Below are 24,541 nucleotides of genomic sequence, written 5' to 3'. Positions count from 1 at the left end.
TTTATAACTACCCTAACACATAATTATCTACCCTTTTATAACTACCCTAACACACAATTATCTTCCCTTGTATAACCACCCAAATACATATTCAGTATCTGCTGTTACAATCAAAAGACTGGATGTTTATCGAGCCAGTCTGTCCAGTGTCCATTGTGCAAGGCCGGGTACGCAGCCGGATCTGTAGGTTTGTTTCTAGGAGGCTGAGCAGCGTCAGCAAACATCATCAGCTTGCTATACAGTTTCTCAGCTAATTCAGGCATGAGCATTGCAATATTGTTGTATTCACATGGATCGGATGCAATGTCAAACAGACAATATTTAGCAGCTGAGGTGCAGGAAGGTAGAGAGGAGTTGCGTTCTCCACACTGAATGTAAGGTTTCTGATTGGCTCCGATATATGAATGCTCCTCAGGGTACCAACCATTCCTTTCATTTTCAGTGCAGCAGACCTTCAAGATTCAATAGACAAGACCTTAATAAGCTTAAGACCAGATGAGACTATGTGAGTAGCAGTGGATAATTACATGTAGACTATGAATACAGTAAATGGGCCTGCATCGGAAATAATCTGTCCTGAGAAACTTTACTTTGCAGGGAGGGATTTTATGTTATATGAACAATTAAATACATGTTGAGGACCATTCCAAGATCTTCCCAAGCTCACCCTTTTAGCACTTTAAATAAAAAATACTGAACCTAACTTTTACAATTAGTGATTGTACAGTAACGGTGATGATATTGGATAGACGATCTTTCACCGCACACTACACTGCAAGGGTACTAGTATATATAATAGAGATATCCATATGCATGGTTTTATTTCCCAAATGCATCAAGAGAGAAAGTGATATTTTTAAGGTTACAAAATTCTTATTATTCAAATCAAATTTGAGATGTTGCACTGACTTTATGTTTTATGGAGTTTTTACATAATACGAAGCAAAAATATTACATAAAAAAACTTTACATTAAGGAAAATTTACATTATAGGAGCGTCTACTGTATATCAAACAATTGTTCATTGGGAGCCAAGTAGTATGAAATTAAGTTTAAATGAAAGTTTAGTACGAAATTGGAACTGAAATTGTTTTATTTTGAAAAATCAGTACAGAAATTCAGTATACAGTATTCAGGCAATATTCTAAATATTGCTTAATTCTAATATAGATGAAAAAGTCATCAACTCATCTATTGTCTTGTTTTTTCTTGTTTCAATTAATTATTAAATTAATCAATTCAACTAGTAATTAATATAATATTGTTATCATTAGTAAGTTAATAATACAAGTAATTTTCCGATGTTTACCTAGAAATGACTTATTTATGTAAATGTCACTCAAATTAAATTATCAGAGAGTAGTTTTCTATAGGGTATGTTTAAACAGGTTAAGAGTTGTCCTAAACCTACCACAAGTTTGTAATCTCGGTATCTGATAGCCCCTGCTCCACCATCGTAGTTATGCATGATTTCATTACGAGCTGAGGGGGCGTTGAACTGTATAGACGGCCATTGGTCTACTCCATAGTAATCGATATCCTTTGGTAGTGTTTCTCCTAGCCAAAAGTCATTGATTAAACATATATATATGTATGCGTCAGAGATTTGAAATTCAGAGCAGGTTTGTAGAAGATATGATAGTGCAACTGAAAATCATCATTCCAATAATTCAAGTTCATATTTAATTTACTGTAAAACCCCTACTAGTCCAGTGCCTGTGATGCTGAATTGTAAAATAGCAGAAAACGGCCAGCAGAAGGTTTTTGATTACTTCAAAATGGTTAATGTAACATAAATTAGCTAAACTAAAGCTTTTGGAAACTGAAAACTTGCCATTTCTAGTAAAAATGTTAAAAATACAGTTGTACTATTTTGCAATGGTCAGTCGTGATTTCATAATTACTACGCCCTCTTAAACTATGAGTGATCTAAACTTGAAACCCCACCATCATTTAAACTCTACCTCTAATAGATTGCCTTTATAGGAGAAGGTTGAAAAATACAGTGCCAGCCTTTATTTGACCGCCACTTTGACTTTCTTGGATCTTTACAAACTCATAATAGAAAGTGATCAGTGGAAAAAGTGTCCACAAAATTGTAATAATGATGTTATAATAATTATAACAGCACTTACAATAATTATAACAATACTAATGACGTTACATCAATAATAATTAATTCTTTCGTTGTTACTGTAATGGTTGCCATGGTTTCAGTGACGATATACATGTGAAGATTGATCGTATCAATCGTCTGAACTATACTATGATTTGAAGTCACTGAGGTCTACATCATATCTATTGTTTTCAGATTTTTCCATAATGTGGTTTACAATCTGACCTGAAGACTTCAAAGTGTTTTGAGGAATGATGGGAATACACTTTAGTAACATTGTACGATATAAATAGCAGCCATTGTTATGACGAATCGAAATCCATTTTTCAGCTTTAAAAGCTTTACAGCTTTTCTTGGAAACTTTAAAAGTGACATCAAAATAATTAATAATTGCATTATTAATTTTTTTGATTTCATTATTATTAATTACTAATTAATTTCAGCTAATAGCAGTTCCGTGTTTAACTCAGTCTGGCAATTTGACGTAAATGAAAAATGGTTGCAAAAATAGGCGGCATTAGCCTTGCTTTGGCTGTGGAATGGTTAAAATCATCTTCCTAAAATAATGACGACCTAATCGAAACATACAGTACCACCCTTTATCTGAGCATCAACTCTAATAAAATGCCACTATAGAGGAAGGGTGAAAAATGGAGCACCATGCCGTTCAAATGGAGGTTTTACGGAAATATCAGAGGGAAATAGCCTGGGATTTCAAACTGATGTCCTTGGGCAAAAGATTACACATACCGATAGCTGACATGATAGTTGGTAGCCAATCAGAGATATGCATGAGGTGATGGGAAGTGGTACCAGGGTTCTTAAGCAATGGACTGTGTATGAAGGCAGCGCCCCTCACACCCCCTTCCCAGTTGGTATACTTGCAGCCCCTACAATGCCCATTTTGCATGTTTACTAAGCCATTGATGGTCAAGGTCATAGGTCCTCAAACTAAAATTTCTAGAGCATTCTAAAAAATCCACTTTCACTGATTAGAGTAGCTAAAGAAATGTATTAATAGCTTGATCTGAGTTTAGCTGATGTTCTCTTATGATGAGCGGGGCCTGTTCGAGGGTTTCCTCAATTTTATGCTGTTATACTAAACAGTGTCTAATCATTGAACCGCAGATAGAGGCTATTGTGAAAGGCTAAATTGCAAGTTTTATTAACCGAAAGCACAGAGCAGCTAACCTCTGATATGGTCAAACCTCAGCATACAAAGTTTATTCATCTGAATATTTGGCTTATATATTGAAAGCCTTATGTTTTGGAGCAACTATTCTGATGAGAATGTTTGGTTTAATTGGTTTCAGAGCCAAAAATGATGAGAGACACTTCTATTAACTACTTATAGAAATGAAAAAATAATTATATAAAAGTAAGTGATAATTAAATGTAAAAACTTGAATAGTATAAAAAATTAAATTAGTAGAATAGTAATCAGTAAAAATGATTTTTCATTGTAACTTTAATTTGACAATACATAATAAAAGTATAGGCTCTGCAATGCATAGGTTTGGTAGAGGAGTAATAAAAATATGCGGTGTAACATTATTGTACGTAATTATTTCAATTAATTTAATTAAGTGAATTTAATTATGTTATTCTTTATTATTTGTAGGTTTTGTTTATAATTTATGCAAGCTTTTTACATATAAAAACTGCAAAGTTTTGTGAAATATTTCATGCATTTGTGTATTTACCTTAATGGCCAATTAGAAGCATAGTTTTCATCAAAGCCAGCGGAGGGGCCTCCGTTATCAGTAGTGAATATGAGAATTGTGTTCTCATACATTCCACTCTTCTTTAGAGCTGCAGTCAGATTTCCTATGGAGTCGTCTAACACTGATAGCATAGCTGTAAGTGATGATAGATGGAATAAACTAAAAAATTGGTACCAAGAAAACAGTTAGCGATTCATTAAAGAAGTCCTTTCTAACTTTTAGGGTCAACCTGAGGTAACATGCCAGCAAATAAGAATCATGGCCATCAAAAGTCATTTGTTATTTAAACTGAATGACTTTTTAAACTAATGGTTTAGATAATCATTCAAGTAAGTTCAGCAAACAACGATGCAATAAAATGGTGCAAAAAAAGCTGCTTGCTAGTTTCTGTTGTTAACTGAAATTAAAAGGTAAACGATTCATTATTTTGTATACCTTAGATAACAACAAACACTTGCTTGCAATATATTGTTGACCCGTTCATGGGTGAGCCAAGTAAAGTTACAAAAAGGCACTTGCTGAGCGATCAATAAATAGGTCACAAACTTTTCTATTACAACTGCAAAATATCCAAGATGTACTTGAGACAATAATAGGTTGTTAAAAACCTTGTATTAAACTTATAACATTGTGTTTGGCAAACAGTCTACAGTAAGACAAAAATACCTGCATGTAATAGTACTCATTTCTCCCTTGCCTAACTCGTGAACTATTGATTATACATAAAATTGGCATAAATACTGGCTGTACATATACTGATCTGTATATCTACTAACCTGTGTATCTACTAACCTGTGTATTTACTAACCTGTGTATCTACTAACCTGTGTATCTACTAACCTGTGTATTTACTAACCTGTGTATCTACTAACCTGTATATATACTAACCTGTGTATCTACTAACCTGTGTATCTACTAACCTGTGTCTCTACTAACCTGTATATCTACTGACATGTATATCTACTAACCTGTGTCTCTACTAACCTGTGTATCTACTAACCTGTGTATCTACCAACCTGTGTATCTACTAACCTGTATATATACTAACCTGTGTATCTACTAACCTGTGTATCTATTAACCTGTGTATCATCCTACTAACCTGGGTATCTACTAGCCTGTATATATACCAACTTGTGTATCTACTAACTTGAGTATCTACTAACCTGTGTAACTACTAACTTGTGTATCTACTAACCGTGTATCTATTAACTTGTGTGTCTACTAACCTGTGTATCTACTAACCTGTATATCTATTAACCTGTCTATCTACTAACCTGTGTATCTACTAACCTGTGTATTTACTAACCTGTGTATCTACTAACCTGTGTATCTACTAACCTGTGTATTTACTAACCTGTGTATCTACTAACCTGTATATATACTAACCTGTGTATCTACTAACCTGTGTATCTACTAACCTGTGTCTCTACTAACCTGTATATCTACTGACATGTATATCTACTAACCTGTGTCTCTACTAACCTGTGTATCTACTAACCTGTGTATCTACCAACCTGTGTATCTACTAACCTGTGTATATACTAACCTGCATATATATTAACCAGTGTATATACTAACCCGTGTATCTACTAACCCATTTATCTACTGACCCGCGTATCGACGTCTTCCATCATGTTTGATAAACTTAAATCTGTCTAGATATTCCTGCGGTGCCTTCAAGAACTGAGGTGGACTCCCAGTATGCACTGCTTGGTGAGCGAGGTAAAGCAGCATGGGCTAACAACAAAAGAAATAATGATGCTATCCTGAGCTGCTGTCAATATGCTAGCTGATCATCCTACTGGCAGAAGACTCTTGCTGAAGAATACATAATTGTACCAACTGTCACAATTAGTATGTTGTCGCTGACATTCAACTTGTTCCTAAAGCTATTTCATAGTTCAAGGTCTGTACTCATTTTCTCCGCTTCTAATATATGGAGCTTATGCTAACTGGAGTTTATTCAGCAATATCAAAACCATATTTACTATATTAATGCATAAGCATGCATATAGATAAGGCACAGAACCCAATAATAACACTTATACTTTCTAACCTGTGACTGAACAAACTACGAACAAAAAGTTTACTAACTACCCACCTTGGACTGACCACGACTGATTTTCAGATCAACAACTCTGTTCTCAAATAACTCAGTATCATAACTACCATTATGACTCACCTTAGACTGGTTCTGACCCTTGATCAGATCAATAGCTATGTTCCCAAATTACTCAGTACTATAACTATCATTATGGCTTACCTTAGACTGGTCATGATTCACCATCAGATCAAAAACGTTGATCCCAAATAACTCAGTACCATAATTACCATTATAGCTCACCTTAGACCGGTTATGACTCATGATCAGATCAACAGCCCTGTGCCTAAATAACTCAGTAACATAACTACCATTATGACTCACTTTAAACTGGTCATGACTCATGATCAGATCAACAGCTTTGTTTCCAAATAACTCAGTACCATAACTACCATTATACTCTCTAGCCACTGTCATGTTCTCCCAGAAATCTAATCCGCCACGGTCACCCTTTCAAATAAGAAAAAGACCAGTTGATAAAATCAATAGGAAACCACATAAAACTTTCTGTGGTTCAGCTGAAGCATTGCTTTTCCTGGTAAGGAAGTGACATAATACAATGACCTGGTGTTACACAGTACAGCTTTATATTCCCATTTATTCCATATGATTAGCAAACAAACTGTACTACCATGTGCCTACTAGTGCAGCCCTGCTAGTACATACTACAGTACTAGATATCATGAGACAAGTTTACAAAGACTTGAATGTACATAATACATTTCAGGCAAATAGTTTCACATAAATCAAGGGTAATTTCATCATAAAACAATTTATAATAGTTTGCAATGCTTGTGAACAACCAGTGAATACAAAGTCTCATCATATTGGTTTATGTGACTATTTGCTTAACCAATTAAAAATTTATTGATTTGTGCAATTTATTATTATTAATTATCCACGACCAAACACGAGCGAAGCGATTGTTTGGGAGCTTTATGATAAATGCATACGTGCACAGAACTCACGAAAACTATTCATCAACGGCCGTCGCAAACCCTTGTACCAAAATCTCATCAACAAATTTAATCATTTTTCAATGGAGTCGTTCAAGTATAATAACGATACAAAACACATATAAACCTATTTAAATATGTTACCAAGTCTTTGAAATTTGTAGACAATATCCTAAACCTTACCCATCTGATCGGATTATACATAAATAGACAGATTACTTTGGCCTAAAATCGCTATTAAAACTTTGACACACCTTTTTCAATCAAAATTAAGACCGGCCAACGAAACGCCGATAAGGCTATGCGACAGAGAGTAGAACCATTAAGTCATGCGCATTTCATGAGAAAAACGTGCACATTTCATCAGTCTATGGCATTGCCCAATTGCCGAAGGTTTCTGTAACTAACGTAGAAGTACTGAAAAGTAATCGTTTCTTTTTTTGCCGATTTCAAAGTAACTGACATTTTTGACACTTATAATGATTACTTTAGTATTCCAACTGATGTCCAAAGCAGTGAAATTAAAGGAAATAACAATGATATTAATTTTTTGTAATAATTCTTATAAGATTATTACAATGTTTAATTGTAAGAATAATTATTCAATTTTATAAGATTTAATTATAAGAAATATCACAACTTCTTGATATTGGTTGCTATGGCGTTTTGAAATGTAAACAAAACTGTGCATTGGTTTTCTATGATTACTGTATTACTATATTAATAATATTGGTTATTCTAATAATATCAGTGCATTTTACTTCTAACATTGCATTCGTCTTATTACAGAGGAGAGATATAAACATATAATATTTTCCTTTCACTATTGCTGTTTGTTGTATACAATAACACCCAGTACATTACAGCTACCATTGCAGTTATCCTACGAGCAATATTATATTATTACTGCAACAGATCGAAATTAAAAATTTTAATATTAGTTAAACTTCAGTTTGCACATTTTATCAAATTTATTTACACAATAAAATAACAGCACTTTCAAAACCTTTTCACATTTTTCTGCATTTAAAACATGTTAACAGATTGGCTTTTTTCAATTTTCAGCTAAAATTACCCATACCTTAGCTATACTTCCAACTTGAAGTAATACATATTAAACCATTAATATGCATATTTGGCAGTATTTCAAAGACCCGCCGTGCAAAAGGCAGACCATTGCAGGTAGATATATTAGCTTTGACATAAATCTAAACATGAGGAGGTAACACTGCTGAAAGTTGATAAGATTCTCATTACACACTTACTTAGTGATGAACCCACTTAAGTCGAACTTAATAAGTGCTTAAATGACTATAACAACGCAATATTCTTTCCTTCAGAGACAATATTTTAGACTTTGAGCCAAGTAGTAGAGCTAACCCACAGGCTAGCACTGCTTTACTATAGAACTATAAGCTAACCCACACGCTAGCATGGCTTTATTATAAAACTATATAGGAATGATTTAAGTGTAGTTGACTCAACAATGAAGAAAATCTTTTATGACGCTGAAGTAGTTAAAACAATCATCTCCAAAAATGTCAAGCTGTCATTGAGTTATACTTCTCAGTCATCAGATACAGACAAATGAAAACTTTTTTGATTTGAAAAACAAAATTTTTTTCACTTTTTCAATAAAACGTTTTTGCCCTCTATATCAGAGATAAACAGCTGGTAAGTTGCCAAATCTGCATTATAGAAACCTGAGTGAGTTGCAGGTAGCAAAACAGTAAATACATAACCAACATCTAGCCTCCATGATATTTAAACAAATATAAATGAATATATAAATAGTATAAATAAAAAGCAAACCCCGGTGTCATGCGAGAAGTAGTCAGTACTTGTCCCCCAAAATCCAAAATGGCTGTCAAAGCCTCGGTGAGTCGGTGTATATTCTCTTGTGAAACTGCCAAGGTGCCACTGTAGAACAGTTGAAGGTGCGGGTACACATCCTCAGATGAGCAAACAAGAATAAATAGCAACAGAATCTAACAGGAAATGCAGGCATTGTTAAATAAACCAAAAGATGAGTCAATAAATGGGTTTATAAAATGCCAAAACTGGCTGCGAAAGATTTGCGAGTCATCAGATTTAACTGTACAACTATTCTAGGGTGTGGCAGGGTGGTCGATAGGCACGGCTAGTAGAGTGTTTGTCCACCAGCTGAAAGTCCCAAGTTTGAATTAATTTAAAAGCGACTCTTTTCGCTAACCTCTAAGCGTGATTTGAGACATCCGGACTAGTACCTTGGCAGTTAGTAAAGGATGGTCAGGTGTAGTAACCATACGCACAGTTATTCTAACATGCCAATAGGTGGTTGATTGGTGCAGGTGTTAGAGTGCTGATTTATCAAGCTGTATAGAGTAATATTTGTTCTAACCTCTAACCACGACTTTGGACAGCTACGGCTCTTATTATAGTAAAGATGAATGTATACACAAATGTATGCAGTGTGATCATTTGTGTAGAGAAAAATGAAATGTTTAGACTTTAAGCTACATAATAATTCAATAATGTAATTAATTCAACAGCTGTTTGATTTACATATTTGAAATGAGGACAAAATGAGGATTTACTTAACATTTAATTTATGGCTATTGAAAATATTAATAATGAGTAACAATATTTTAAATGAGAATTTTAGTTTTTTAAAATAGGAATTCAGTTTATTTCGCATACCGCTGTACATGAGGGTATTAAAATTCTTTATATAGCTTTGTACCTCGGATAAAAAACTTCAAATGATTCCCAGTAGTAATTCTACTCAGTTCCATCCGCTCTCTGCCCATGACTCCCTCTGCACTATTAACTAGTACCAACATTGACATTACACTCAGTACTACCATCACACAGTCCAACCAACACTCAGTACTACCATCACTCAGTACAACCAACACTCAGTACTACCATCACTCAGTATTATCATCACTCACTACTATCATTACTCCGAACCATCATCACTCAGTATTACCATCACTCAGTACTACCATCACTCAGTACTACCGTCACTCAGTACTACCGTCACTCAGTACTACCGTCACTCAGTACTACCGTCACTTAGTACTACCAACATTCAGTACTACCGTCACTCAATACTACCGTCACTCAATACTACCATCACTCAGTACTACCATCACTCAGTACTACCATCACTCAGTACTATCATCACTCAGTACTACCGTCACTCAGTACTACCATCACTCAGTACTACCATCACTCAGTACTATCATCACTCATTACTACCGTCACTCAGTACTACCGTCACTCAGTACTACCGTCACTCAGTACTACCGTCACTCAGTACTACCGTCACTCAGTACTACCGTCACTCAGTACTACCGTCACTCAGTACTACCGTCACTCAGTACTACCGTCACTTAGTACTACCAACATTCAGTACTACCGTCACTCAATACTACCGTCACTCAATACTACCATCACTCAGTACTACCATCACTCAGTAGTACCATTACTCAGTACTACCATCACTCAGTACCACCATCACTCAGTACTACCATCACTCAGTACTACCATCACTCAGTACTACCACCACTCAGTACTACCATCACTCAGTACCACCATCACTCAGTGTTACCATCACACAGTACTACCATCACTCAGTACTATCATCACTCAGTACAACACTTATTCCATATCCCGCATATAAGCTGACCCTAGAAAAACTGCCCTGAAATCAGGGAATTTATAAAAACTTTCATGTAAGCTGACTCTATAAATCGTAAAAGTCATACATTTCTATCAGAGTGAAAGGTTGTGGAAATAGAGTGGATTTTGCAGGCTTAGTATAAAAGGTTCTTGATTGGTGAGTAGCTTTATAGTTAGTGTATTGCGCTTTCAATTAATCAAAACAAAACACTCGCAGTACTATTATGAAAAATTATTAGTCTTAGTCAGTATTATAACTCATTACTCTACACACCAATACAAACACAACCCAGTACTAAGCTTACTCAGTGCTTTCACAAACCAATCTAGTAATATTTTCATCTTCCTTACTCTCTCTTGTTTCCACCTCCTGTCACCCTCAACTAATGTTATCTTTATCCAGTACTTCTACCATTCAGTAATATCCTCATTCAGTAAAACATCGACTGTACACTAGTTGTATCTTTGCTCAACACCAGTCTCTGTTAGAAGTTCTCACCTTTCCGACGATGTGAGTAGCATAACCATATTTTTTCAGGAACTCTGGCAGTAGAGTCTCATTCAGTCCTAGCCCAAAAGGACAGGGAGGACAAATCACACTATGCTGTAACCCCAGCTGCATGGGGTGTCTCCCAGTAAGTAGAGCAGCTCTTGATGGTGTGCATATCATTGGTGTATAATAATTATCTAGTATGATGCCTCCTTGGGCTAGATTATCTATATAGGGGGTGGGTATCTCATCACCCCCATGAAACCCAACATCTGTGTAGCCCTAAAAATCATTGATAAACTACAGCATAAGCTTGTGGTGGCTTGGACCTTAAACTAAGTACTCGCAAAAAGAAGTCAACACTTGATTGCTTTTTTCTCTAGACAATCATAGTTATAGGGTGTGATATTAATTTTCTTCAGCAAAAACACTCTTAACGTCACAACCATTGTACAGACAAAAATCCATAAATGCCATTCCAACCAACCTCTGTTTCAGCTTATATATAAATATAAATAAAATATTTGACAACATGCATTGTGATTTAATTGAAGGGCAACTTTGTAAGAATTCTGCAGATAACCTTTCTCACTCGCACCAGCATTTCCACAGAGTGTGACAAATTGGAAAAACCCTACCTTTAATTTAAAAATATATTATTAGTTATTACCTACCAAGTCATCAGCCATGACAATGACAATGTTGGGCTTACTCCCTTCGGTCTCCACAACAGCACTCAACAGAAGCCATATTAGAATGTTTAATGAGCTGAAGAGAATCATAGCTGCGCTACAAGCTGCAAAGTTTGAAACTTGTTTGAAAGTTGGATGAAAGTATGACCAAGTGTGACCAACAGACTGACAAACAAAAAATCTGACAAATAGATAATTGTGGCAATCACAAAGCGCAAATATACCTCATATCAAGGTATTCAACAGTAATTACAAATATACCTCATATCAAGTTATTCAACAGTAGTTACAAATATACCTAACATCAAGTTATTCAACAGTAGTTACAAATATACCTAATACCAAGTTATTCAACAGTAGTTACAAATATACCTAATACCAAGTTATTCAACAGTAGCAACAAATATACCTGATACCAAGTTATTCAACAGTAGTTACAAATATACCTAATACCAAGTTATTCAACAGTAATTACAAATATACCTAACACCAAGTTATTCAACAGTAGTTACAAATATACCTAATACCAAGTTATTCAACAGTAATTACAAATATACCTAACACCAAGTTATTCAACAGTAGTTACAAATATACCTAATACCAAGCTATTCAACAGTAGTTACAAATATACCTAATATCAAGTTATTCAACAGTAGTTACAAATATACCTAATACCAAGTTATTCAACAGTAGGTACAAATATACCTAATATCAAGTTATTCAACAGTAGTTACAAATATACCTAATATCAAGTTATTCAACAGTAATTACAAATATACCTAATATCAAGTTATTCAGCAGTAGTTACAAATATACCTAATACCAAGCTATTCAACAGTAGTTACAAATATACCTAATATCAAGTTATTCAACAGTAGTTACAAATATACCTAATACCAAGTTATTCAACAGTAGGTACAAATATACCTGATATCAAGTTATTCAACACTAGTTACAAATATACCTAATACCAAGTTATTCAACAGTAGTTACAAATATACCTAATATCAAGTTATTCAACAGTAGTTACAAATATACCTAATACCAAGTTATTCAACAGTAGGTACAAATATACCTGATATCAAGTTATTCAACACTAGTTACAAATATACCTAATACCAAGTTATTCAACAGTAGTTACAAATATACCTAATATCAAGTTATTCAACAGTAGTTACAAATATACCTAATATCAAGTTATTCAACAGTAGTTACAAATATACCTAATATCAAGTTATTCAACAGTAGTTACAAATATACCTAATATCAAGTTATTCAACAGTAGTTACAAATATACCTAATACCAAGTTATTCAACAGTAGGTACAAATATACCTGATATCAAGTTATTCAACACTAGTTACAAATATACCTAATACCAAGTTATTCAACAGTAGTTACAAATATACCTAATATCAAGTTATTCAACAGTAGTTACAAATATACCTAATATCAAGTTATTCAACAGTAGTTACAAATATACCTAATATCAAGTTATTCAACAGTAGGTACAAATATACCTGATATCAAGTTATTCAACACTAGTTACAAATATACCTAATACCAAGTTATTCAACAGTAGTTACAAATATACCTAATATCAAGTTATTCAACAGTAGTTACAAATATACCTAATACCAAGTTATTCAACAGTAATTACAAATATACCTAACACCAAGTTATTCAACAGTATTTACAAATATACTTAATACCAAGTTATTCAACAGTAGTTACAAATATACCTAATACAAAGTTATTCAACAGTAATTACAAATATACCTAACACCAAGTTATTCAACAGTATTTACAAATATACTTAATACCAAGTTATTCAACAGTAGTTACAAATATACCTAATACCAAGTTATTCATCAGTAGTTACAAATATACCTAATACCAAGTTATTCAACAGTAGTTACAAATATACCTAATACCAAGTTATTCAAGACTAGTTACAAATATACCTAATACCAAGTTATTCAACAGTAGTTACAAATATACCTAATATCAAGTTATTCAACAGTAATTACAGATATACCTAATACCAAGTTATTCAACAGTAGTTACAAATATACCTAATACCAAGTTATTCAACAGTAGTTACAAATATACCTAATACCAAGTTATTCAACAGTAGCAACAAATATACCTGATACCAAGTTATTCAACAGTAGTTACAAATATACCTAATACCAAGTTATTCAACAGTAGTTACAAATATACCTAATACCAAGTTATTCAACAGTAGGTACAAATATACCTAATTTCAAGTTATTCAACAGTAGTTACAAATATACCTAATATCAAGTTATTCAACAGTAGTTACAAATATACCTAATACCAAGTTATTCAACAGTAGCAACAAATATACCTAATACCAAGTTATTCAACACTAGTTACAAATATACCTAATACCAAGTTATTCAACAGTAGTTACAAATATACCTAATACCAAGTTATTCAACAGTAGCAACAAATATACCTAATACCAAGTTATTCAACACTAGTTACAAATATACCTAATACCAAGTTATTCAACAGTAGTTACAAATATACCTAATACCAAGTTATTCAACAGTAGTTACAAATATACCTAATACCAAGTTATTCAACAGTAGCAACAAATATACCTAATACCAAGTTATTCAACACTAGTTACAAATATACCTAATACCAAGTTATTCAACAGTAGTTACAAATATACCTAACACCAAGTTATTCAACAGTAGTTACAAATATACCTAATACCAAGTTATTCAACAGTAATTACAAATATACCTAATACCAAGTTATTCAACACTAGTTACAAATTTACCTAATACCAAGTTATTCAGCAGTAATTACATCACTAATGTAAAACCTGACCTATTATGAATTTATGTCATACTATAAATGCATGCTTGCCGTTATTAGCAAACTTTTCAAGTAAAGATCAAAATGTTTTATAGAGCATCTCTTTGGTATAAACAGTTAATATCCAACTGTACTTACCTTGCTGATGTTCTCGTCTTAGGTTAGGTCTGCTCTAGAAGTCACTAGTTTTTTGCTTCAGTAACAGAGTCCGGGGTCAGAGATTTCTGGCAAAGATAATGGTTGAATTAGGGGCAGAGTTCAGTCCACTTGCGCATCTGTAACCTTTGAATGAGTCAGTATAGTCGGTATACTATTGAGATACCCTGCTACTGTTTACGATCGACTAGTACTTTGTGTGATTCTACTACTACAATGCAGGTATTCTTTGAACTGTCAAGCTATAGTGTGTGATCAATATCCTTTGTTAAAGCTCTGCGGCTGTCATAAGATAATAGTCCACATGAATATATGCGAGCGCAAGCGCCACATGAGTTTGAAGTTGACAAACAAAGAGCTGAGAGGTTTTTGTTTCTTTAACCAACACTATGCTCTCCAGCTTTAGGGATACACTCAACTTACGCACTCTGTTCATGCCCTCTAATTGACTCCGCGATAAAAATTGAATACGTTTACAGATGTGTCTTAGAAACAGCAACTCAATTTTGTAGCATCGCCGTAAACAATGAATCAATACAGAAAATGTTTGGAGAAATTCTTTTTATTGCACTAATAGACTCTGAGACTGGTAACTTGTATAGATATGACTCCAAAACTGTATATTAAACTAGCCATATATTAAGTATACTATATCAATCTTTTCAATTTACTTTCAACTTTTAGAAAATATTGTTGCTGGCTGCTTTAACAATCTTCCACCTAATATCTGTTCTCTCCACAGAGAAAGATCTTTTAAACACTACGTCGAACCATTTATTTGATTTTAGCGGCCAACTGTTGCCCCCTTTTTTATTTCATTGTTGTTGTATAGCAATTAAAGAAACATTCCTATTTGAAATCAAATAATTGCCAATAAAGTACACATATATACGCTATTTTTATTATACATGTATATTAATAAAGCGTATATATAATATATTATATATAAAGACAAATTATATATAATATAATATTTATACTATATATATATTTACATTATATATAATATTTTATATATAATATATCTTTATATAATATATTATTTATATCAGATATATGTATACTTATAAATATATACATTTGTATAAATATATATCTACATATATAGAGTATACATGCAAATATATACATATATCTTAGGAAGAGGGGGAAGCAATAGCGTAAACTTGCAATGACTTATACAGGCGAAATAAGAACAATGAAGACTGTTCATTTAAGCTAATTTTACGTATGAAAGTTATTTAACTTTTAAAAGAAGTTTTAGACCTTAACAAAACCATGGTTTAGTAGTTATTCTGAAGTTATGTTACCTTTGCAAGCGTCGATGTCATGTTCCTATATTAGCAATGTTCTTAATTCAGTTAGTTAATATGAGTGACATACTTTTTTTGCTTTTCGCTACAGACTACTTGTACATCCTTCAAAGAATGAGAAATATTAGGAGGAAATTAGACTGTTGACTAGCATTACAACCATTCTTTACAATATCAGCAATAAGACAATAAATTCAATTAACAGTCTCCAGCTAAAATGTACCCACTATAGCACAGAAACAAGCAATGACTGTGGGTGGCATCTTCCAACCCTTGCCTTTGGACAGACGGATGGACACAGGTCTTATTATAGTAAAGATTAATTTTTGCAATTAGCTTGTGGCATAGTTTTACGTCGGTTTTTGATCGGTTAGATTTCCATGCGTAATTTCCTGCAATATTTATGAAGAAGTTGTAGGTTGTACAGATATGAAACAAGTTGAACAGATTACAGTGTGTTCTTATGCAAATATTTGATCCAACATATGATGGCTTAACATACAAAGCAGGTTTTACAATGAACTAACATCGAATGTAGAGGCTGTACACATATCTCATAAACTTTCACTTGCTAGGGGTAACTTTGTACTTGTGTATTTAAATGCCAGTATAAGCAGTCAGTTTTCTCTGCTTGCTCTTCCTACTCAGGGCAAGACAACTTATAATTGAAACTATTTATGAGTGCCAAGTCATGACATATTTTCACAGCAGCAGTTCATCTGTTTTTCTCCCAAGCATTCATAAATAAGCAATGGTTGAACAGTTTATAGGTTTATGGTTCTCTCTGACATGCTACCCTATGCTCCTTAGTGCCTATGATTGACACTAGCTTATATTCCACAACACATACTCTATGTTATTTGACACTAGCTAATATTACACAACACATACTCTGTGTTGTTTGACAATAGCTTATATTACACAAAACATACTCTATGTTGTTTGACACTAGCTTATATTACACAAAACATACTCTATGTTGTTTTACACTAGCTTATATTACACAACACATACTCTATGTTGTTTGGCACTAGCTTATATTACACAACACATACTCTATGTTGTTTGACACTAGCTTATATTACACAACACATACTCTATGTTGTTTGACACTAGCTTATATTACACAACACATACTCTGTGTTGTTTGACACTAGCTTATATTACACAACACATACTCTATGTTGTTTGACACTAGACTATATTACACAACACATACTCTGTGTCGTTTGACACTAGCTTATATCACACACCACATACTCTGTGTTGTTTGACAATAGCTTATATTACACAACACATACTCTATGTTGTTTGACACTAGACTATATTACACAACACATACTCTATGTTGTTTGACACTAGCTTATATTACACAACACATACTCTATGTTGTTTGACACTAGCTTATATTACACAACACATACTCTATGTTGTTTGACACTAGCTTATATTACACAACACATACTCTATGTTGTTTGATACTAGCTTATATTCCACAACACATACTCTATGTTGTTTGATACTAGCTTATATTCCACAACACGTACTCTATGTTGTTTGACACTAGCTTATATTACACAACACATACTCTGTGTTGTTTGACACTAGCTTATATCACACACCACATACTCTGTGTTGTTTGACAATAGCTTATATTACACAACACATACTCTATGTTGTTTGACACTAGACTATATTACACAACACATACTCTATGTTGTTTGACACTAGACTATATTACACAACACATACTCTATGTTGTTTGACACTAGCTTATATTACACAACACATACTCTATGTTGTTTGACACTAGCTTATATTACACAACACATACTCTATGTTGTTTGACACTAGCTTATATTACACAACACATACTCTGTGTTGTTTGACACTAGCTTATATTACACAACACATACTCTATGTTGTTTGACACTAGCTTATATTACACAACACATACTCTATGTTGTTTGACACTAGCTTATATCACACAACACATACTTTGTATATAAACAATTTTATTTGTTTGCAGACTACTGATGTACGAGCAATTGAACATTCGCCAATACGGACTGCATCTGGTTACATCATAAACTAGCTGCAAGGTCAAGTTTTTGGTTTTGTGAAGAATTTAATGCCAAAACCTTACTTGACTATCTTTTACAACACTCAAAATAATAACGATTGCTTTTGATCGTGTCGATACATTGTGATCAATATCAATATAATCTTATAAAGGAATGCATGAAGTCTTGAATATTTTTGCCTTGAGCAGAAAATTAGCAAGCCCCAGAGCAATGAGCACACAGATTCCTACGACACTAGCAATAAATTTATCAATAGTGTATGTTGAGTGTACATGCCTCTAAACAACCACATTATACACACGTACAGTTTTGTTGCTGTACAGTTTTTTGTACCATGAACTTAGTATACAGTGCATTTGTCCATTTACGTTTATAAACACCTCAACAAAAAATTCAAAGAATGCAGAAATGTTGTTTGAGAGTTCCTTTCATTTTCAACACAAATTACTACACCACTTTCACAACTAAAATACATCAACTTAATCATAGAAGATTATTCAATTGTTCTTAAAAATGTAGTTGCATCAAATTTGACTTGATTTTAAAAGAAATTACTTTTCTTTGTCTATTAGTTAACATGTTGTTTCAAGGTCAAAGGTCATGAGTTTATAATTAGATTGTGCAGTATTCATATGGATAATCCAAAGTTCTAAGGTTGTCAATGAAGCCCAGCATTGCTTGAAGCTGGCCTCATTTTTCACACTAAATAAGATTTAGGTAGTGCCTCGAGCTCTGGCAGTCTGTTCTTATAATTCTTTAGGCTTGAGTGAATTTTTAATGACACGGAACACCAATCTTATTATAGTAAAGATTGCTCTAGAAGTTTGGAATGAGGTTGATAAGTGCAGTTGGTACAGCGTCAGTCTGCCAAACAGAATGTCATGAGATCAAGGCCTGCAAAAAGCAACCTTTTTTGAAGTGCTTTAATAGCCGCTTATATTAGTTTTTCAATGCAAGAGTTTCAAGCATGATTTCCAGTTCAGGATTTATAGGCGGTATGTAAGATAAGAGATATAAGATATAATTATCTTACCTCTCTTTTTTAAGATTCACTTAAATATATATAAGTAAATCTTAACAAATAGAAAAGGTGTTAAATATGAATTTATACAAAATTTTAGTAGATTTTACCAGAAAGTATGAGTATTTTTGTATCATTTACGACTTTTTTTGATGTTTGAGGTAATCTGACTGCCAGGATGTTTCAAGATTAAAATCGAAAAAACTGGATTGCGTTTCAACCGTTCAGAAGAAAGAATGTGTAAAATGACATCACTAGTTGTTATCATTGCAGTAGTTGATATTGACTGGTACGTTCAAGTTGCAGTGTTACGTTTGTTTGTTTTATTTTACAATAAATCATTATAATAATTATATCAAGATAATAGACAAAGTAAGGTGCGATGATGGCCCATATGCCCAGTAGAATGGCTATTGGAGGCGCGGAACTCGATGAGATTGTTAATGAAGAAAACATGGATAGTCGTGTATTTATTTTGTGGTCTCTTTGCAGCTATAGACTTATAGACTAAGCGAACTCTCTCTTGATCTGAGCGTTTTAGCCGCAATCAAATTTTATCAATTTTAATCTTGAAACATCCTGAAAGTCAGATTACCTCAAACATGAAAAACAGTCGCAAATGATAGAAAAATACCGATACTTTCTGATAAAATCTACTAAAATTTTGTGCAAGTTTATCTCTCAAGAGTTCTAAAAAAATTCTTAGTGTGACGATAATTTCACCTGTGCTTCATCTAATCACTAATCATGCTCCGTTGCAACCTTTATTTGTGGTCTATCAAGGTTTTAAAGCACTGCAATGTGAAGTCCAATTTGTAGTAATCTTTGCAGTATTTGTTTTTGCTTGAATTCTGCATCCAACAACCAGAGCCGTCTCTCAGACACCCCTCTATTGTTTGGGAGCATGTGCCTTGACTGAAAGGGCAATGTCGGGGACTAGAGCCCATATTCCTTTTGTGTGATACTATTGCTTAGAATTTTGATGAGAAGCTTATCAATCAACTAGACCCTGGCCGAAAGTCCTTGAGCTACAGAGGCTACTGTTGACAGTAGGATGACCCTAGACCAGGTTACATCAGTTATGCTCAAACAATGGTTCATCGAGGATGATCACAATTCTTCACATATTATTATTGTCTCACACTGCGTATGCATACTTATCTATAAGTTGCAGAGCCCCTTCTCTTTGCGCTTCTTAGAATAGAACAATATACGAAGTGCATCGTTAATATAAATCCTTAGCCACCTATCTCATGATATATATTTGAATATTTGCTTGTGTGTGATTTCCGTGTTCCGAGTTTAGATTTGAATTCATAAACTGACTTAGGCAGAAAGCTGTTAAATTGATAGCCAGACATTTTAAAATAAATAAAATGAGAAGACAATTTGAAATATCGTAGCATGATATGTATTAATAGTGCTAAAACAAAACTTGTTACTTTGCCAGGAGTAAAAGTTACAGATTCATCAACATGATTTGGTCGATGAAGACTCTACTGTTGTTGCATCAGCATTCACAACTGGAAGTGTTTTATGTGAAGCTGAGCAGCAGTCTCTCTATTATCTCAAAGGATACTGCGTTCAATTGTTGATGAAACTGCGGCAACTGTGCAAGACCTGCGCAGACCAACGTCGTGTTGCGGACAGCTGTCATCAAAACCAATCAAGGTTCACCAAGCTCAAGAATTTTAAAGATGGTCCACTTTTTGGGGTGAGCGATGAGTTCTTTGCTAAGCTTATGAAATGGGAGGCTGCTGTACGGGCTTGTGAGGCAAAAATTCATATGCCAAAAATAGGGGAAGCATTGACCAACCATTGCTTAGAGCTCAGCGCAGAGTGCCATGCACTGACATCGTCAAGCTGGCAACATCAGCTAGGACATCGTCTGGCGAAAAAGTTTGTCACGGTACGTCTGCACATCATGTGTAGAAAAGCCACTGAAGCGCTGAAAAATGGATCGCCTGTGAGCTTCAGGAATGATTCAATGGCGTTGCGAGATGTTGTGCAAGGAGTTAGCGTCATTAGTTAACTTTTAGCCTAGATCGTCTGTTGAGGAACAGAGCCGAAGAGCGCCTTGTTAGCCGAACTTTCTTTTCATTGCTCTCTCTGTTTATATTTTCGGGAAACAGTCCCAACATCGACAAGTCCGAACCTAGACCAGTCCCAATCTCGATAGAGGTTGGTCCGAATCTAGACAAAGGTTGGTCTGAATATCGACAAAGGCTGGTGCAGTTTTACAATAATTTAATCCTTTATTCTGGTGCTCTCATGCACTAATCTTCAACAAATAATAAATGTATTTCGCAGTTCTATACTCACTTCAAAAAATAAAAATCAAAGCTACTCACTGAAGTTTAGATTTCAAGTAAATACACACTGCTAGCATAACAGTCAACCATATTTATTATTGTTACTTCTTTTAGCATTCGCTCTATATTTAGATTGAGCAAAATATTGCTAGGCCTACATAAGCTGGGGAGTCCTGCATCAAATGGTTCACAAAATATTTTTGCGCAAATAAATCTTTTAAATGTAAATCCCTCATATACTATGAAAATAGTAAATGGTAAAATAGCAAAACCGCTGTCGAGATTGGACCAACCGTTGTCGATATACAAACTCGTCGAGCTTTAAACCAGTCGAGGTTCAGACTATAAACCATATTTTCTTATGCTTAATATTTTTCAGCTTAATATATGTGACAGCGCGTATCATTTTCAATACAAACGCGGCATTTCATATAGCGCACAATAGGCTCTCAAAGTGAAACTGGTCCATGCAGCTTAGACTTTTGGAATTTGAGGTCATGACTTTTCTAGGGCGAATCATATGTCAGGAATCAGTTTCTGAGGCGTATGATTAGCTAGGATGCTTTATTAGACTGTTTTGCAGACTTTGAAGTGGTTGCTAAGGACGACAAAAATAGCGATATTTCATTTCCGGTTATTCAGTCTATGTATCGAGTTTTAAAATGTCTTACTGATTTATCGTTGGTGGTGACTTTTGGAAAGAATTTGAGGAGGTCGATGTGAATTATTTAGATTTACAGGGTAGAGAATCAAGTATTAGTGATTTTCGAAACAGTAAGATCGATGTAGATTTTGAGAATGATGGATTAGATGGAAATTTTCCGCCAAGTTTTACTGATAACGGTCGTAGTTTAGAGATCCTGTCGTCACGACAATATCTAACAGAAGGTTCGAAGCTTGGTACCAACACTCCTTTGTCTGGACCTCAGCAGGTAGGTCAAAAACATTTTTTTAAACATTTCTTGTTGCAAAACGCAAATCTTATTTCATGTTTTCGTCAATAACGCACACGCAGCCCAAAATATAACATTAATTAGTCGACTATTACAAGGTATAAAGCTATGAACGTAGTGTTTTAAGTTGAAACATTGCTGAGTTTTAACAATTGGCAATTAGCAATTGCAAATGCTAATTAAGAATTATAAAAGCGATCAAATTTATAAGCAAAAATATACATTTAAAAAATAAAATATAAATAGTAAATGTACAATGTACTTGCATGTCTATAGAAAAACAACAAATTTTCGTTCTGTTTAATTTTAGGTCCACTACCCTGCCAACCCACAGCAACCTGGGCCACTCTATTTCAAAACTACTCGGATGTGTGCGCTATTTGGAGTGGTCTGTGACACCTTCCCTGCACAAGTGAATTATCTGATTTATGAGACTGCTTGTTCGACAAAAGGAGCCAACAGCGTCATATCTTATATTCATCAGTATCTAGAAACCTATTGCCTTGATGAAGAGAAAGCTTTGTTCCACGCTGACAACTGTTGGTATGCAAGCAACAACCAATGTTTTGAAGTTTCATGTTTGTATTGAAAATGTATTGATACAATTATGTATATCAAACCCTTTTTAATGGCCAGAATAAAAACAACGCAGTAATACAGTACTTGGCTTGGCGCGTTGCAAGCGGGCTGTACAAGGAGATTGAAATGAATTTTCTCGTCGCAGGTCACACGAAGTTCAGCTGCGATTACTGCTTTGGCTTGCTAAAAAGGAAATACAGAGCTAACAGAGTTCCTCTCTTTCTGATATAGGTGAGGTATGTTTCTCATTTTGTCAATTAGTGAAATAAGAATTTTCAAATCTAAAGGTTCTTGGTTACTTAATCTGAGTTTTATTTAATTAGGTAGTAAATGGCTTGGCTTGGCTCGGCTAAACAGTGCCCAGCTTGTCATGGATGATCATGGCAATGTGCTTGTTCCAATAAAGGACTGAAGTGGATTTTTTCATGCAAAAAGCAAAAAGATCAGCCAAATTAAGAGCTACCACCAGTTTATCTTATCGGCGGAAAGATTAGGCCTACTTTGTTTTGTGTTCTTTGCCATCCTGAATTTTGGCTTTGAAAGTACAACATAGAGAAATTCAATAATGTTGTACAATAAATGTAATACTAATAGACAGTGTGTGCAGTAATCATTGTTTTGCTGCAGGCAGTGTCCAAGTAAAAAAGCATGCCAATAGCGTGGAGAGTGAAGATATACAGCTTATGTCTGCAGAGTCAGCCAGGTCAGGGTGGCCTGAAATCATTCCGCCTCCTTGTCTGACTGTTGAACGTCAGCAATATCTTTTCAAAGAAATCAGAGAGTTATGTGATGAGAGCAAAAGAGATATTGTGTGCCCAGCGCCTATTCAACAGCCATCACAGCTCAATACGTCAGCTCAATACATCACAGCTCAACCGCTGCAGAATCCAAAAAGACTACTAAAAAGTCTACTAAGGCTAGCTCTATCGCCCCGATACGGAAACGTAAACGTCAATCATAGACAGTAGCAGCAGTGCTACTAGTTTATTTTTTTATTGATATTATATTATTATATTATATTCATGTTATTTTGATAATATTTTAATCAATCTTAACTTGCTTTAACTTGAATCTAATTTAGCTATGAAACAAGTAACATTGATCTCAAATTGTCTCCCCGGGCTCAGAAGCCTGGATCGTCTACCCTAAAGACGCTAACTCATTCATCTCAGTAAAAGTTTTGTGAGTGCATTGGATTATTATTCTACCACTGATACATTTGCATCAATTTTATGCTCAAAATAATCAATTCAATATGCAACACAATTTGGTAGTAACTCCTTTACTGTGCATCAATGTGCTCCTTTTCAATGACACAACATGTGACCTTGACCTCACTGTTTTACGTATTCGAGTTGAAGTGACATCATCGGGACCCATTTCATATCGTTCGCCATGTTCTCTTCCCTATAGATCTCAACATTCATGAAAATATAATGTCTGTAGTGTGCGGTTGCTATGACATTCCAAAACGTCAACAAATAATACGGTTTAAAATTCAATCCATCAACTTTAAAGACGAATT

General features: G+C 34.2%; 1 protein-coding gene across 1 annotated transcript; it reads right to left on the bottom strand.

The window, feature by feature from the left end:
* Window positions 1-77: 77 nt before the first annotated feature.
* On the bottom strand, window positions 78-14,929 carry LOC137387099 (arylsulfatase B-like). The gene is made up of 10 exons (XM_068073400.1): window positions 14,737-14,929; window positions 11,729-11,850; window positions 11,064-11,336; window positions 8,711-8,818; window positions 6,267-6,392; window positions 5,452-5,578; window positions 3,820-3,973; window positions 2,867-3,006; window positions 1,412-1,557; window positions 78-452 (listed from the first exon to the last, which is right to left on the bottom strand). Exons 2-10 carry the CDS (start codon window positions 11,834-11,836, stop codon window positions 111-113), a joined length of 1,524 nt encoding a protein of 507 aa, XP_067929501.1. The 5' UTR covers window positions 11,837-11,850; window positions 14,737-14,929; the 3' UTR covers window positions 78-110.
* Window positions 14,930-24,541: the final 9,612 nt, after the last annotated feature.

This window comes from Watersipora subatra, chromosome 2 (genome assembly GCF_963576615.1).
Source record: "Watersipora subatra chromosome 2, tzWatSuba1.1, whole genome shotgun sequence".
NCBI classification, from domain to species: domain Eukaryota; kingdom Metazoa; phylum Bryozoa; class Gymnolaemata; order Cheilostomatida; family Watersiporidae; genus Watersipora; species Watersipora subatra.
This window is presented reverse-complemented; position numbering and strand designations above follow the sequence as displayed.

Bases quoted from the DNA above. Each gene is read 5' to 3' on its own strand.
- LOC137387099 (XM_068073400.1), bottom strand. From the start codon at position 11,836: ATGATTCTCTTCAGCTCATTAAACATTCTAATATGGCTTCTGTTGAGT. The intron at 8,819-11,063 runs GTGAGAACTTCT...ACTGTTCTACAG, and splicing joins CTACTCACATCGTCGGAAAG to TGGCACCTTGGCAGTTTCAC. The intron at 1,558-2,866 runs GTATGTGTAATC...ACTTTTGGCTAG, and splicing joins AACTATCATGTCAGCTATCG to GAGAAACACTACCAAAGGAT.